Here is a 13016-nt window from a genome sequence, read left to right on the forward strand (position 1 = left end):
GGGGTATCCAAGGGGGGTTATGCCCAAAAGTTTTTGGAAAGGTTTCCTTTTTTTTTGGGCGTCCCCGGGGGTGATTTTCTTTGTTTGTTAGTTTCTTTATTCCTTGTTTTTGGTTATGTAGTTTATTTTTTTTTTGTTTTTATTCCGCAACGCTGTCATCATTGGGTTGGAAATGCATCTATGAATGATGATATACGTACTTTTGTCTAAAAACCCAAGCTTGTAGGAAATGCAGATTCCATCTAGCCTATGTTGTTATTTCATGTATAGAGTAAAATAAAAAGCATGCAAAAAAGACCCTTTAAAGAATAAAACTGACCTCTCTTTTGCCAAAGTCTACAGACAGAAAGAAGATGTTACCTGACTACTAGAATAAAAGTAATAGAGTACATTTAAATTTTAAATTCTTTACTTGTTGCATAAAAAGAAATGTCAGAGGCATCCTTGTGTAGTTTATTTGGTATTATCTATTTTCCATTTATATCAAGGTTAACAACTCTCTTTAATGTTGATAGAATATGAATACCTAGGCAGAAAAAAGCTTACGATTAGGTTTAAAGTACAAGGACCCATTATGCCAATGTTTCAGACAATAAAACAGGGGGAAATAAAGGTCTAAAGTTGTTCTTTGAAAGCCAATGATTATATGAATTTTAATTTTTCCAAACTGGTTCTTATAAATGGCATTAAATAGGCTGTATGAAAGTAATGCGTTTTAAAAATCCTAATTGTAAATATAGACAAGTCATCTTATTAACTATTATAGCAACTATAAGATGATATTCAAGCTAACTGAACAAATTTTATAGAGATGTCCATAGTGTAATACAAATGAAATTTACACAATGAAACAAAACTTGTAACAAAAATAGAGTTGAATTGATATATAACCTAGTTTTTCCTTTAAAGTAACAATAGACCCTCTCTGCGTTATGTAACCCTCTAGTCAAATAAATAAACTTGTTTGATCCATACTTTATATCCAAGAGAGAATATATACCAGAAAAAAGATTCAGTTGCTTATAAAAAAATCTTTATGGTCATAATAGCTTTATATTAATAATCAAAAGGAAAAAAGAAAGTTATTGTTCACAAAGATGCTAAAAGAATATTAAAATCAAGTGAAATAGCTATCCATATCCGGGTAATAGGACAGTATAAGAAGAGCAAAGCTTTATTTCTTTTATTTAACGTATATATAGTACGAGGTCAATACCTGCAACGTTACCTTCCCCTCCCCCCCTTTTTTTTACTAGCGAAAAAAAGGGTCTTTATTAGCTAACAAGAACATGACACGTAATTCGGTGTTGGACTTTCAGTCAACACGAGCAATAAAAATAAATAATAATGCCTAACAGAGTCAATTGCATTTTTCTGTCAATTGCTCCGTATGTACGGAAAATAGTGAATGTTTCACGATAGAGGAAAGGAAGTATATAAAATATATATTTTACATGTGACATTCGCCCCTTTATCAGATGTAAAAAAAAAAAAAAAAAAAAAAAAAAAAAAACAGATATCAGATGCTGAAAGAATTTTCTTTTTCCCTCCCTCTCCTTCCCCCGCTATTGAGTCCGCTTTACGGTAAAGAAAGGATCCATTCTTGTTCTTACAAAAAAGAGAAAAGGATTGCAATAGCATCCGTAGCACTACAGGTAACCCTCCATGCCATGTTTAATTTTTTTTTTTTTTTTTACTGGCCGAATCGTATACACAGTGTGGCATCATCCAAGTACAGAATAAAATGGGAGGATCTGATAAAGTTTGTGCTACGGTCTTTTACTGATCGTGTCACTCTTCCTCAGGGTGTGCAAGTTTCTTGTCCTTCTTCAGTGATACCCTCTATGATTTCCTTTTGGAATTCTTTGTGAAGGAGAGAGAAAGTTTAAGCGAATTTATCTGATGTAACACTTCTCATCCTATAAAAAAAAAGAAATCATGACTGACATCTTTTTTCTTTACAAAAAAAAAAAAAAAAAAAATGCGTTCACTGACACTGATTGCACTTTCCACCATAGCTGCTGCTGTTTCCGCACAAAACTGTAATCCTACCTATAATACAACCTCAGCAGGACCCTGCTTTGCTAATTGTAACGAGGTAAAATAAAAAGCAAGTGACATGTCCCTTGATCACTTATTCCTTTATAGAAAGCTGGCAAAGAACTTTACAGTGATTGGACCAACGACAGTGCATCTCCTAATTTCCTCAAATCGCTCTCTTACATGTGTAATAAGGGCACTTCAGAATACATGGCTTTCATGACCACAGCAGGAATGTGTATGGTGTCTTGTTCCAATCCTGAATTGTTTAGTACAGAGTTTGCTAGTGCATGTGCTTGGTGGCAAGTACATAGGAATGATACATGTAGTTCAAGTAATCAAAGTAGGCTTTCTTTCTCACGCTTCTAAAAATAACATGGCTAACTTTCTATGATAGCTACCACATCCAATTCTACTTCTTCATCCAATTCTAATTCATCTCAATCCTCTACAGCAAAAACCAGTTTAGCTAATAGCCATGCCAACAACTTGCAAGTCTATGTTCTAGCTGCTGCTGCTGCTGCCACTTACTTTCTTATTTAAATTGTAAATGAACAATGCCTTTTCATTGAATAAAAAGTTTCTATTCGCTGTTGTAATGTATCTTCAAGGGACCCAAGAAACAAAATGAGATATCAAGTCAGCATTGACAAGAATAAAAATTCAATTGAGCCAATTTTTTATGCTTCATCAATGAATGCCAACCTCAATAGTTTATCTCAACCTCTTTTTATATCCCCTCCTCTTTAGAAACGGATCCAGATGAACACGTTGACCATGGACACAATGGAACTTGGTCGATGAAAACGGTGGATGATGGATCCTGTAAGAACGAAAGGAAACGATGCGTGTTTTTTTTTATATCTCAACTGACTTTATGTTCAAAAGGGTAGCTTAAAATGAGGAGGAGGAGGGGGGGTAAGTTTATTTTATTGCTTGATACCATATTGTGCCTTATATTCCTTCATCAAAGCCAATTCAGCCTCAAATGTTCCTTTTTCTTGCATGTATTCCATAATGTGATCCATGGTGATGATCGCCCGAATCTTGACTTGCTGTTTTTCTTCAATGGCCTGAATTGCGCTCTTGCCAGAACCATCTGGAGCGATTTCGGCACGATCGACAGCGACCAAGACACCGGTGAGTTGAGCGTGGTTCTGTCGAATGATCTCGATGGATTCATTGATGGCCGTTCCAGCCGTGATCACATCATCAACCACGACCACCTTGCCCTTCAAGGGGGTGCCGACGATATTGCCACCTTCACCGTGGTCCTTTTTCTCCTTTCGGTTGAATGAGAACGGGGCGTCCTTGTTGAAATGCGTCGAGAGAGCCAAAGCCGTGGCGCAGACAAGAGGCACACCCTTGTAGGCAGGACCGAAAAGCACGTCGTAATCAAACGCGACATCTTCAAGAGCGGCTGCATAGAATTTACCAATGGCACCCAAGGTCTTGCCACTGTTGAATAAACCGGCATTGAAAAAGTAGGGAGAGACACGACCGGATTTGAGTTGGAAAGAACCAAACTTTAAGACATCATTGGCAAGTGCAAACTCGATAAATTCACGTTGATATTCCTTCATTCCCTTTCTTCTCGTTTTGTCTAAACGAGAAGAAGAAAGAAAAAAAAAAAAAAAAAAAAAAGAGATGTGACAGCTTTTAAATTTTTGAGTCACTGGCCTTGATCAAGGGCACAATGACTTTTCCTTTATTTTTTCCAGAATGAAGGTAAGCAACCCCCTCCGCGACTTGGTCGATGCCTACGAGTCCACCCTGATCCAAGAGGACCTTGAGCTTGTTTTGGTTCAATAAGCCAATCATCTGTTGCATGTGTTGGCCAAACAATCGACTGTAGTTGGGTAAAAAGAACCCGGCGACCGTACGTGAGGTACCCAACAACTTGAGCGTATCGACCTTGTCGCCTTGCATACCTCCCTCAGAGGTATAGCTCGAAAGAGTGCCAATGACAATCAGACGACCTCGGATCGCAAGACTCTTTAAACAAATGTCAAAGAATGCACCACCAACACTTTCAAAAACAATGTCTACCCCTTGTGGGTATTCGCGTTTCATGACCTCTTTGAAATCTTCCTTTTTGTAATTGATCACTCGGTCACATCCTAATCCTTTCAGCATGGCTACTTTGTCGTCACTGGAACATGTACCGATCACGTGGTTACCAGCTAACTTGGCCAATTGAACCGCAATCTGGCCCGCACCACCAGCAGCTAGATTCAACTCAGTACACTTTTTTCTTTTTTTTTTTTTTACTTATTTACCTGCAGTAACAAGTACGGTTTCTTTACTCGTCATACGACCTGTTTCAGTGAGTGCAATGGAGGCCGTTAGACCAGAAGTTAAAAGACCCAAGAATTCTGGTTTAGCACTCTAATGACGCTTGTTATTTTTTTTATTTTTTTTTGGGGTAGAAGTCTTACAGGAACAGGAATAGCGGCTTTAAGAACCACAGGACAATATTCTGAAAAGGCACCATATTGTGTATAGATAATAAAGGAACCTATTCTTTCTTTAGGAATATCAGCACCCACTGCCACAATTTGACCTAAAGCTTCGAATCCGACATCAAAAGGTCTATTATCATGAATAAACAAGGAATGAGATCGTCTTCTTTTGCTTACGGTTTAATGTCTGCAATGTATTTTCCATTGGTAAAATTGACATCGGAAGCATTGATACCCACATACAGGTTCTTCACAATCACTTGGTTTTTCTTCAATTGGTTGACCAAGTCTTGATAGTCCACAGTGACCACACGTGTCACTTTGGAGAAATCGTTACTGATACCAAACGCTTGAAGTTTACGAAATGAAATGGGACTAATTCAAATGTGAATACGATAAAAAAGTAGACAAGTGTGGTTATTTACGTTGACATGTTTTGGAAGAGTAAAAGAAAAAAGAAGCCAAAAATCTGATTTTAAATGTTCCTTTTTATTTCAAACTCCAAATATCATCTTTGTCATCCAAAACGCTGGTGTGAAGTTTTATGCAGCACAAGCCCTCATCAGGTCCGTCTTAAAACACTTTCCTCGCTTTTGAGCAGCCACAGAGAAACCAAGGGATGAATCTTGATTCTTTGTAGTCTATTCATGACTGAGTTGGGTTAGGTGGCATGATCCTATTTCAAACGAAATCTTGTTTGATCATCCAGAAACAAAATCACTGCAACTAAAATAACTCTGGCTGTAGCATATACTTGAATATATTTTTGCTTTTCCTAAAGAGGTAGCAATACGTTGGTTAAAAGGGAATTTACAAATAAGTCAATTTGGCCACAGTCAGTCCTTATTTTTGAACTAAAGATGACGACTCGTACTGTCTATTTTTAAGTTGCATCACGACATCCATTAGCGTGTTTATCCACTACACCTTGTTGTCAAGACACAAATGAATTCTCACATCCCAAACTGGAAGTGAACCACCATTTCAAAACAGGAAACTTGCTGACGATGAGCCTAGCTAACATGAACATGATTTAACTGTTTGGTTTGTTGTCAAAGACTGCAAGATCTTTTTCAAGGAAAAAAAAAGACGGAAACTACAAAAAAAAACGTACAATGACTGCTGAAAGGTGGGGAAGAGAAGGCATTTCGATTTCTCAAAGCTGATCATCGTTTTTTTTGAATATTACAATAAATGAATGTCTCAGTATTCATCATAAACTACCAACGTTTTTTTTTTGTAAGGTCCTTGCGATAGGTTAACAAGACATAGGCCATGCATTTTTCCTATACCGATGATGGCAAACAAGACATGGAGAATCATACAAGAGAGGATAAGAAGGGGATGGATCACTTTATTGAAAGTCAATTCGTTGTATTTTATCAACTCATATCCTCCAAATCACCCATGAATCTCGAACGAAGGCCAAGGCTATTTTTAAAAAAGAGGAGACATGCCAGAAAAGAAAACATCAGCGACGAACAATATCATCACCAATAACACCACCGACTTCACCAACAACACCACCGACACCACCCACAATGCCACCCACAGCGCCAACAGCATCACCCACACCACCAACAATTTCGCCCACTTGTCTTTTCTCTAATCCAACCGAGCCAAGAGAAAGGGAAGAAACAATCACAAAGAGAGAGGATACACCAAAGAAGAGGAGAGATAAACGCATGTAGAATAGATTCTTGCTTGATAATGAGTGGATTGAAGAAAAAGAGAGAGAGGTTTTATAGGTGTGGATGGAGGGTGTTTGAATGGTAGTGGTATGAAACACGAATGATGGTTGTTTTTTTTGTAGCTTATGTCGCTAGTGACTTGGGATGAAGACAAGAGGGTTAAAAATAGGACCCACCGACAACATTCTATCCTTTCCCTCTCTTGTAGATCGTCTGCTATTAGCCAATGGTAGCTTCCAGTGTACAACAATGGCATAGGAAGAGAGCTACCTATCTTTCTTTGCCAACCAGACATTGTTCATGTAGACCCTCTCATGCCCTTGACTCCTTCTCTCAGCATGTCCATCTTCAGTTCAATAAGAGCCGTTTTGGAAATTGTGTATCCTTCTGTCAGTGCCACAGTCCATCCGACATGAATGCCATCGTCCATCCTTTCCTTTCGCTCCCCGATCTCTCTTAGGTGCGTGCTTTGACACAGACTGAATTTTTTATCAGGTACCCTGTCGGTCCGTCTCCCTGGCTATCCTTTCCCCCCCTTTCTGATAGGGTCGAATCATCGGAACTCACCCAGCCATCAATGCCTTTTGTTATCTTGCAGCCTTCTTTCGAAATGCAACGATCCTCACTGCACATTGACCTTGCATTGTGAACACAAAACGTACATGACTTTGTCCAAAGAAAAAAAAAAAGTATCAACAGAGGACATCCTCAATGATCCTCGTCTTGTCAGTGAGATGGAATCAAAAAAAAGAGAGAACACTGAAAAAAAAAAATCAGAGACGATGCACAGAACACGAGTTGTGTGCTTTTGAATAGGGGCTGTTGGATTTCCTCTTTTCAATCCAAGAGAAACAAAACATTGCGTTATTTATTCTATTTGACATGTGGATTCCGTCGGTTTGCCTTATTGAGCGTTCACGGTCGCACACGACACCTTCCGGGGTTGCTGTCGACCCAGATACCAAAACATGAGATTGGAAATGATGACTTGATCATGCAGTGATCGTTGGGGATCGGCTAATTTGACGTGCGAGAGTTGATAGATGGCCCTGGCTTGTTCTGAAGGGCTTGGCTTGGGCGGTTTCTTGGTACGGATGAAGTGAGACAGAATGGCCGATGGATTCCTTTTGGAAAAAAGGCCTAAGGGGGACTCAATTGAATGAACAAAGGCAGTGAGGGTTGCTTTTGGTTTTTACCAGTTTTTGAAAAGGGTTTGGGTGAATGGTAACTTTTAAACAGGTTAGCGTGAGTCCATGTGTGCTTTTTTTAAAGGAGAGGCATTTACTTTAATAACTTGCTGAATAAAGTCAGTCTATGTTTATTTTGAAGGGTCATTTTTGAAAAGAAAAGAAAATAAATAAATAAAAAAAAAAGATAAGGACTTTTTTACTCCAAAAAAAGAAAAGGTGCTGCTGTCCATAAATGCTTATCCTGCTTGCTCTCATACAGCTCTCTTGATGTCGTCACTCTCTGTATCCCATAAGCGATGGACCTATTTATTCTCAGCATCCTATTTTCTATAATCACCAAAAAAGTCCCTACTTGAAAGAATTGTACCTGTTCACTTTTAATGCATCCAGTTCGGAGTTAGAATCAAACGTTGACTCAAGTGGTTCACTGCCTGTTTCATTTAACCGATCAATTTCCCCTTTTTTCTATTTGTATCAAACACATACTTTTTGAATTGTTCTTGAGTATCATCACCCTTTTCACTTTATAAAGGAAAATGGCTTGCTACTCTTCAAAGCTTAAAATCCACGCCCTCTCTCTCTCTCTCTCCCCTTTTCTTTTCAAACACCATTGTCCAAAGAGAGTCTGGTTCGGAGAAAAGGAAAAAGGCTGGGCTGTGAGGTAAGGCATTGAATTGGACAGGGTCTTTTTTTTTTGATAGACAAACAAAAAATTTAAACTATTCTCAAAAAAGTCTTTCTATACCCCCTTTCTCTCGTCATTTATTATGCAACATTAAAAAAAAGGGGGAAAGAAAAGGATCATGAATGATTTGAATGCGGAAAAAGGTATTTACGGCACAGGCTTTTTTGATACAACAATACGAAAAGAGTAATACAAGTACAAGCCTAATATTCTTTTTTTTTATATAAAAAAAGAGGGTGTTGTCTAATCATAACAATGAACCTATTCGAACCAACCAGTCCACCTTGCCTGCCTTTTAAATCGATCTTCCTTTTTTTTGTTTTTCTCTATTCACGATCCAAAGTGAGTTTCTACTTTATTTCCCATATTACAAAAATAAGGAGAAAATTGACAAAAAAGATTGTATGACACAAAACTACTTTAAAGCACGGCCCCTTCTTTGGATTTCTTTTTTTTTTCTATTTATGTTCGTGTGTTAATATCCAGCTTGAGAGTGGATGCAAGAGAAATAAGCTTTGAAAGACATTTAATATTAAATAAGGGTGTCTACACACAGTCTTTGGATACAAGAACGAGACTTGTTTAAAGGAAGGGGGGGGGTATAAAAATAAACATTAATTAGGTCGTGCACACGAGAAATAACAACAAGCCTCCTTGAATTGACGTATATAAAAAGTAACTTTTTTTCTTCTTCTTTTCATATTCTTCTTTATATCCCAACTCTTTTTTTAAAAAAAAGGAACATAGGTTGACCTAGAACCTTTTTATTATTTGTGTGTGTGTGTGTGAATAGATTTCATTATTATTATTATTACACGGCTTGATCCGTCTGTTTCTTTCATCTTATTACTTACTCTGGCTTGCTAGAACAATGCTTTCATTAAACACTGGTATGAATTACATGACACAACAAAACGACCCATCCTATTTTACTACATCTGATCTGGGTTTATTGAACACGCTGATGTTATCTCAGGAGATGACATGGTTCATGAACCCTTTTTACACTAATACAAAACCACTCGGTCTCTATCCCACCCTCTATCCTTCACCCAACCAAGCCAACACCTATCCAGATCCACCCCTTCCCCTCGCTCACTGTCCGTCCGTCAGTCCTCCTCCGACCGTGGTCGCATCCGACCGTTCCATCTCCAGGCTGTCTCCGTACTATTCTCATCCTTATCGACCTCACCCCCGGTCGCCTTCGCCCAGCCGAGAGCCCGCGACGACCACCAAGCGCTACGTCTGCCAGCTGTGCAGCAAACGGTTCACAAGGCCAAGCTCACTGACCACGCACATCTACAGCCACACGGGCGAGGTAAGCTTCTGATCTGACCGAACTCGACTGACTTGACTTTAGAAACCTTTCAAATGTCCCGTCGGTGACTGTGGACGTCAATTCTCGGTCGTCAGTAACCTGCGAAGACATGCCAAGATTCATGCGCATTCAACGTCTTGACGTCACTTTTATTCCACAGAAAATAAAACATGGGCTGCAAGGCCTCTTTAAGCCCTCTCTCTTTCGTCTTGTTTCATGGGGTGAGAGGCATTAAAACAATAAGTCTTCTTTATTGTCTAAATGATTATTCGCCGCCTTGTCGGCATCCATACCCAGCAAGATCACATTTCTCAAACGATCCAAACGATCCTTTTGAATCTGCAGTAATTCTTCCATATCTCCTTCTTCTTCGCCCCCGTCGACTTCCATCGGTTCCTCTACTTCTTGTGTCGTGTAAGGCTGCGATAAGAGGATCTGTTTGGATTGTTGGAGGATGAATTCGACATGATCACATATCGTTTCGACATCTTCACATTTTTCAAGTAGACAATCGGTCCAGTGAGCTTCTGATTTGCTTTATGAAAAAAAAAAAAGAGTTCAGCAGACGGGCTGTGCATGAGAGGAGGGGTATGTACCTTTTCTGGGTGGAATCCAATAGACGTGCTGAGAGATCTAAAATATCCTATGTACCCCATGCATCCTTTTAGAAAGACCTCATTCCCCCTTTTTTTTTTCTTACATTGTCCACAAGTTGATTCAAGGTCACTAGCTCAGTTTGAAGTGGGGCTTGTATTGAACTTTCAATAGGTAAAATATGAGATGCCATGTGAAAAAAGAATGAAGAAAAAAAAAAATGCCATAAACACAAAATTCTAATTTAAGCACCTTCTTTTTTTAGCGTGTCAATACAAGTTGCATGGTTAGATACAATGAAGGTGTGTATAGGCATGATATTCAGGAGGGCTTTATTCCCCCCTCTCTTTTTTCTCTTTACATCTCGTGTTATTTTTTTCCCCTTTTAGTATCATGCTGTTTTACAGAAAACAAAAAAAAAGGGGGAAAGCATATAAATGTACGATTTTATTATGAAGGTGTGATGTGTAGTGGAGGATGATGAGAGATGTTTTCAATCTCATACACTTCTTCTGCAAATTTACGTCTTGCAATATAACTAGAGAAAACAGTCAGAACAGCCACAATAAGACCCTAGTTACCTTTTGTTATGGGGTCTACAAAGAATATGAATCATGTTGGAGAATGGATTACCGAAATCAAAAGGATGTTCTTCAAAGGGATTAGCAGCAAGATTAGATCTCAACTAGCATCATGTCAATAGGCATCGCTGTCAGTGAGGGAAAAAAAAAAAAAAAAGACAAGTACCTGTTCATGCGTAGTGACACCTCGCATGACTAAAAAGCAGTGATAGCCTGCGAGACAAGACATGGGAAACAACAACAAGAGACAGAACAGGACATTGAAGAAACTGACCGGTGTCTGCTTGAGCGCATCACCAAAGGAATTCATGCCAAGGGCGATAAAGATGACGTGATACAACGAAAAGGCAACGACATAGCAGCAAAGTAAGAAGCAAGAGATGATAAAAGTAAAAAAACTCTTGTAGTTTCTCTTGCCCACACAATTATTCAGCCAGATACAGTGATGATCTTCATTCTCTATCAAACAGTGAGGGGTTTACATCATGAACCACACACGTTTATCGTTTCATCTTGTACCTGCCTACACAATTATCACACTGCTTACAATGACTGGCCCTGGGTGGTCGATAGATACAACAGGTCTCACAATATTTCAACCGTACCGTCATACCCTTGATGATGACATCCTTTGGTAAAGGAATCAGACTGTAATCGGACATGGAAGAATAAGGATAGCCGTAGGGTTCGGGTAAGGCGGATCTGTCTAAATCTCTAGGAAGGATCTATGGGCGTACGTTAGCTAGCATGCACATCATCTCATCCTATTCTATTACGCCAGGATCGGTCCATGATGTCTTTAACATGGAAGCAAAAGCAAGTATGAACAAATAGGCAAATACAACCGGAATCGCCGGTGAGAGTTGATACCACAGCCAAGGACACCTAATCATCCAATGTTGTCAGGGAACAGTAGGTTAGGTTGAATATAAATACGTGAAGAGAAGGAAGAGGATGGAGGGTGCTAACAAGAGCACAATCGACACACTAAATGCCCATATCGCTCGACTCGTCAGTAATCTTCCTCCACAAAAAAATAACGTCTTTCCAATGTATATCTCATAATTTCTTTGTTGGCTTGTTCTTTTTACTTTCATGAAAGAAATAAAGAATAAAAAAAAAATAAAATCAATTTCCATTTTGTGGGACAGAGTACAGCAATCGTGACCGGTTTTCTCTCCCTCTCCAGCTGCATCCCCCTTTCCAGCATCAAGTCCTTGTTCAACCCAACGTCCCCAATGACGTCTTGTCACAGACCGTTGGACATCCTCGAAAGAATCCACATCACGAGGGATGGATCGCATGGGTTTCGACCTGGTGCTTCAATCCATCCCAGCACCCTTTTCTGTCTTCCCACAAGGATGGTTGAGATTCATGCATCGCATCCTCTCGTCACATCGGTCCCCCGATCGATCGACTGGCCAAGGGTGGAAGACGGTGTGGTGTGGGAAGAAATGCATCCCACGTCTCAACCGACTTGCGAGTTGACAAAACGTAATCAAAGCATGCGTTGTTCATGCAAAGGCCGGTTTCTTGGTGTAACCTCGTCTTGAGAAAAACACACGTATACAGCGAATCCACTTCTCTGGTTGATTTGAGAAAAAGAAAAAAAAAAAAAAGAGATGGGTTGAAGGTGGTTGTTTGGGCTACGTTGGATGTCAATAAGAGGAGGTCTCCTTTTTTTTTAAAAGGAGAGAAAGGATATTTTTAAAAAAAAATATTCTGTTTTGAACAAACGGTTGGATCTGATTGGAGAACAGAATGCGATATTTTTTTTATAGGCTCACATTTTGCTATTGGGGAACAAGAAAGAGAGAGAGAGGGAAAGAGAGAGAGAAATCAAGTGAGGCAATTTTGCGGTAAATTTGCTCATTTAAAAAAGGGGGGAGAGGGCGATAAAGGATGTATTCCCCACTTTTTCTTTCTTTTTTAAATGACACTCGACACTGCACAAAAAATGACGATATCCGAAAGAAGAGCGAGTTATCCACTACAGGAACGACTCAAGATTTATGATCCCAACAGTATGGCTCAAAGGTTGGATGATTTACAAAAGCAGCCCAGGAAACTGGTCTTGCATGGTGTGAACGTGCTGAATAAAGTGAGTGTGGATAGCGATACGGCGATGAATCGCATCAGGCAAAGAAGAGAGACACATAACCGAGTGGAGAGAAGAAGACGAGATAATTTGGTAGATAAAGTGCGACATAAAAAGAAGATAACTAATGTTTCGATAGAATACACTGGTCAATGAGTTATCGGTGCTCGTGCCAAGTTCAGCTGAAAACGGAGGACCGAAATGTCACAGGGCAAAGATATTGAGATATACCATTGATTATATTCGAATGATTCAAGAAGAAAATAATCAACTTCGTCAACAACTTGGTTTATTATCGAATAAATAGTATAAGAGGGGGGGTATATTAGAGTATTTGTACAAATCCTTATTCTGTCA

The 13016-nt window shown here is 39.2% G+C and overlaps 7 protein-coding genes across 7 annotated transcripts; 3 read left to right on the forward strand and 4 right to left on the reverse strand.

Moving 5' to 3' along the window:
* Positions 1–1981: 1981 nt before the first annotated feature.
* RO3G_11245 (uncharacterized protein) lies at positions 1982–2583 on the forward strand (the record flags this gene model as incomplete). The annotated part of the gene is made up of 3 exons (XM_067665829.1): positions 1982–2098; positions 2149–2383; positions 2438–2583. 3 exons carry the CDS (start codon positions 1982–1984, stop codon positions 2581–2583), a joined length of 498 nt encoding a protein of 165 aa, XP_067521930.1.
* Positions 2584–2969: 386 nt separating this feature from the next.
* On the reverse strand, positions 2970–4935 carry RO3G_11246 (orotate phosphoribosyltransferase; the record flags this gene model as incomplete). The annotated part of the gene is made up of 7 exons (XM_067665830.1): positions 2970–3643; positions 3813–4035; positions 4090–4268; positions 4320–4428; positions 4479–4632; positions 4680–4877; positions 4928–4935. 7 exons carry the CDS (start codon positions 4933–4935, stop codon positions 2970–2972), a joined length of 1545 nt encoding a protein of 514 aa, XP_067521931.1.
* Positions 4936–5973: 1038 nt separating this feature from the next.
* Positions 5974–6189, reverse strand: RO3G_11247 (uncharacterized protein; the record flags this gene model as incomplete). Its single annotated transcript, XM_067665831.1, has 1 exon — positions 5974–6189. The coding sequence occupies one exon, from the start codon at positions 6187–6189 to the stop codon at positions 5974–5976; it is 216 nt and encodes a 71-aa protein (XP_067521932.1).
* Positions 6190–7097: 908 nt separating this feature from the next.
* RO3G_11248 (uncharacterized protein) lies at positions 7098–7528 on the reverse strand (the record flags this gene model as incomplete). The annotated part of the gene is made up of 2 exons (XM_067665832.1): positions 7098–7317; positions 7479–7528. The coding sequence occupies 2 exons, from the start codon at positions 7526–7528 to the stop codon at positions 7098–7100; spliced, it is 270 nt and encodes an 89-aa protein (XP_067521933.1).
* Positions 7529–8939: 1411 nt separating this feature from the next.
* Positions 8940–9527, forward strand: RO3G_11249 (uncharacterized protein; the record flags this gene model as incomplete). Its single annotated transcript, XM_067665833.1, has 2 exons — positions 8940–9386; positions 9429–9527. 2 exons carry the CDS (start codon positions 8940–8942, stop codon positions 9525–9527), a joined length of 546 nt encoding a protein of 181 aa, XP_067521934.1.
* A 903-nt stretch (positions 9528–10430) lies between these two features.
* Positions 10431–11223, reverse strand: RO3G_11250 (uncharacterized protein; the record flags this gene model as incomplete). The annotated part of the gene is made up of 4 exons (XM_067665834.1): positions 10431–10518; positions 10562–10665; positions 10728–11020; positions 11175–11223. 4 exons carry the CDS (start codon positions 11221–11223, stop codon positions 10431–10433), a joined length of 534 nt encoding a protein of 177 aa, XP_067521935.1.
* Positions 11224–12518: 1295 nt separating this feature from the next.
* RO3G_11251 (uncharacterized protein) lies at positions 12519–12966 on the forward strand (the record flags this gene model as incomplete). The annotated part of the gene is made up of 2 exons (XM_067665835.1): positions 12519–12662; positions 12799–12966. 2 exons carry the CDS (start codon positions 12519–12521, stop codon positions 12964–12966), a joined length of 312 nt encoding a protein of 103 aa, XP_067521936.1.
* Positions 12967–13016: the final 50 nt, after the last annotated feature.

This window comes from Rhizopus delemar, genomic scaffold (assembly GCF_000149305.1).
Source record: "Rhizopus delemar RA 99-880 supercont3.9 genomic scaffold, whole genome shotgun sequence".
In the NCBI taxonomy this organism is placed as follows: Eukaryota; Fungi; Mucoromycota; class Mucoromycetes; order Mucorales; family Rhizopodaceae; genus Rhizopus; species Rhizopus delemar.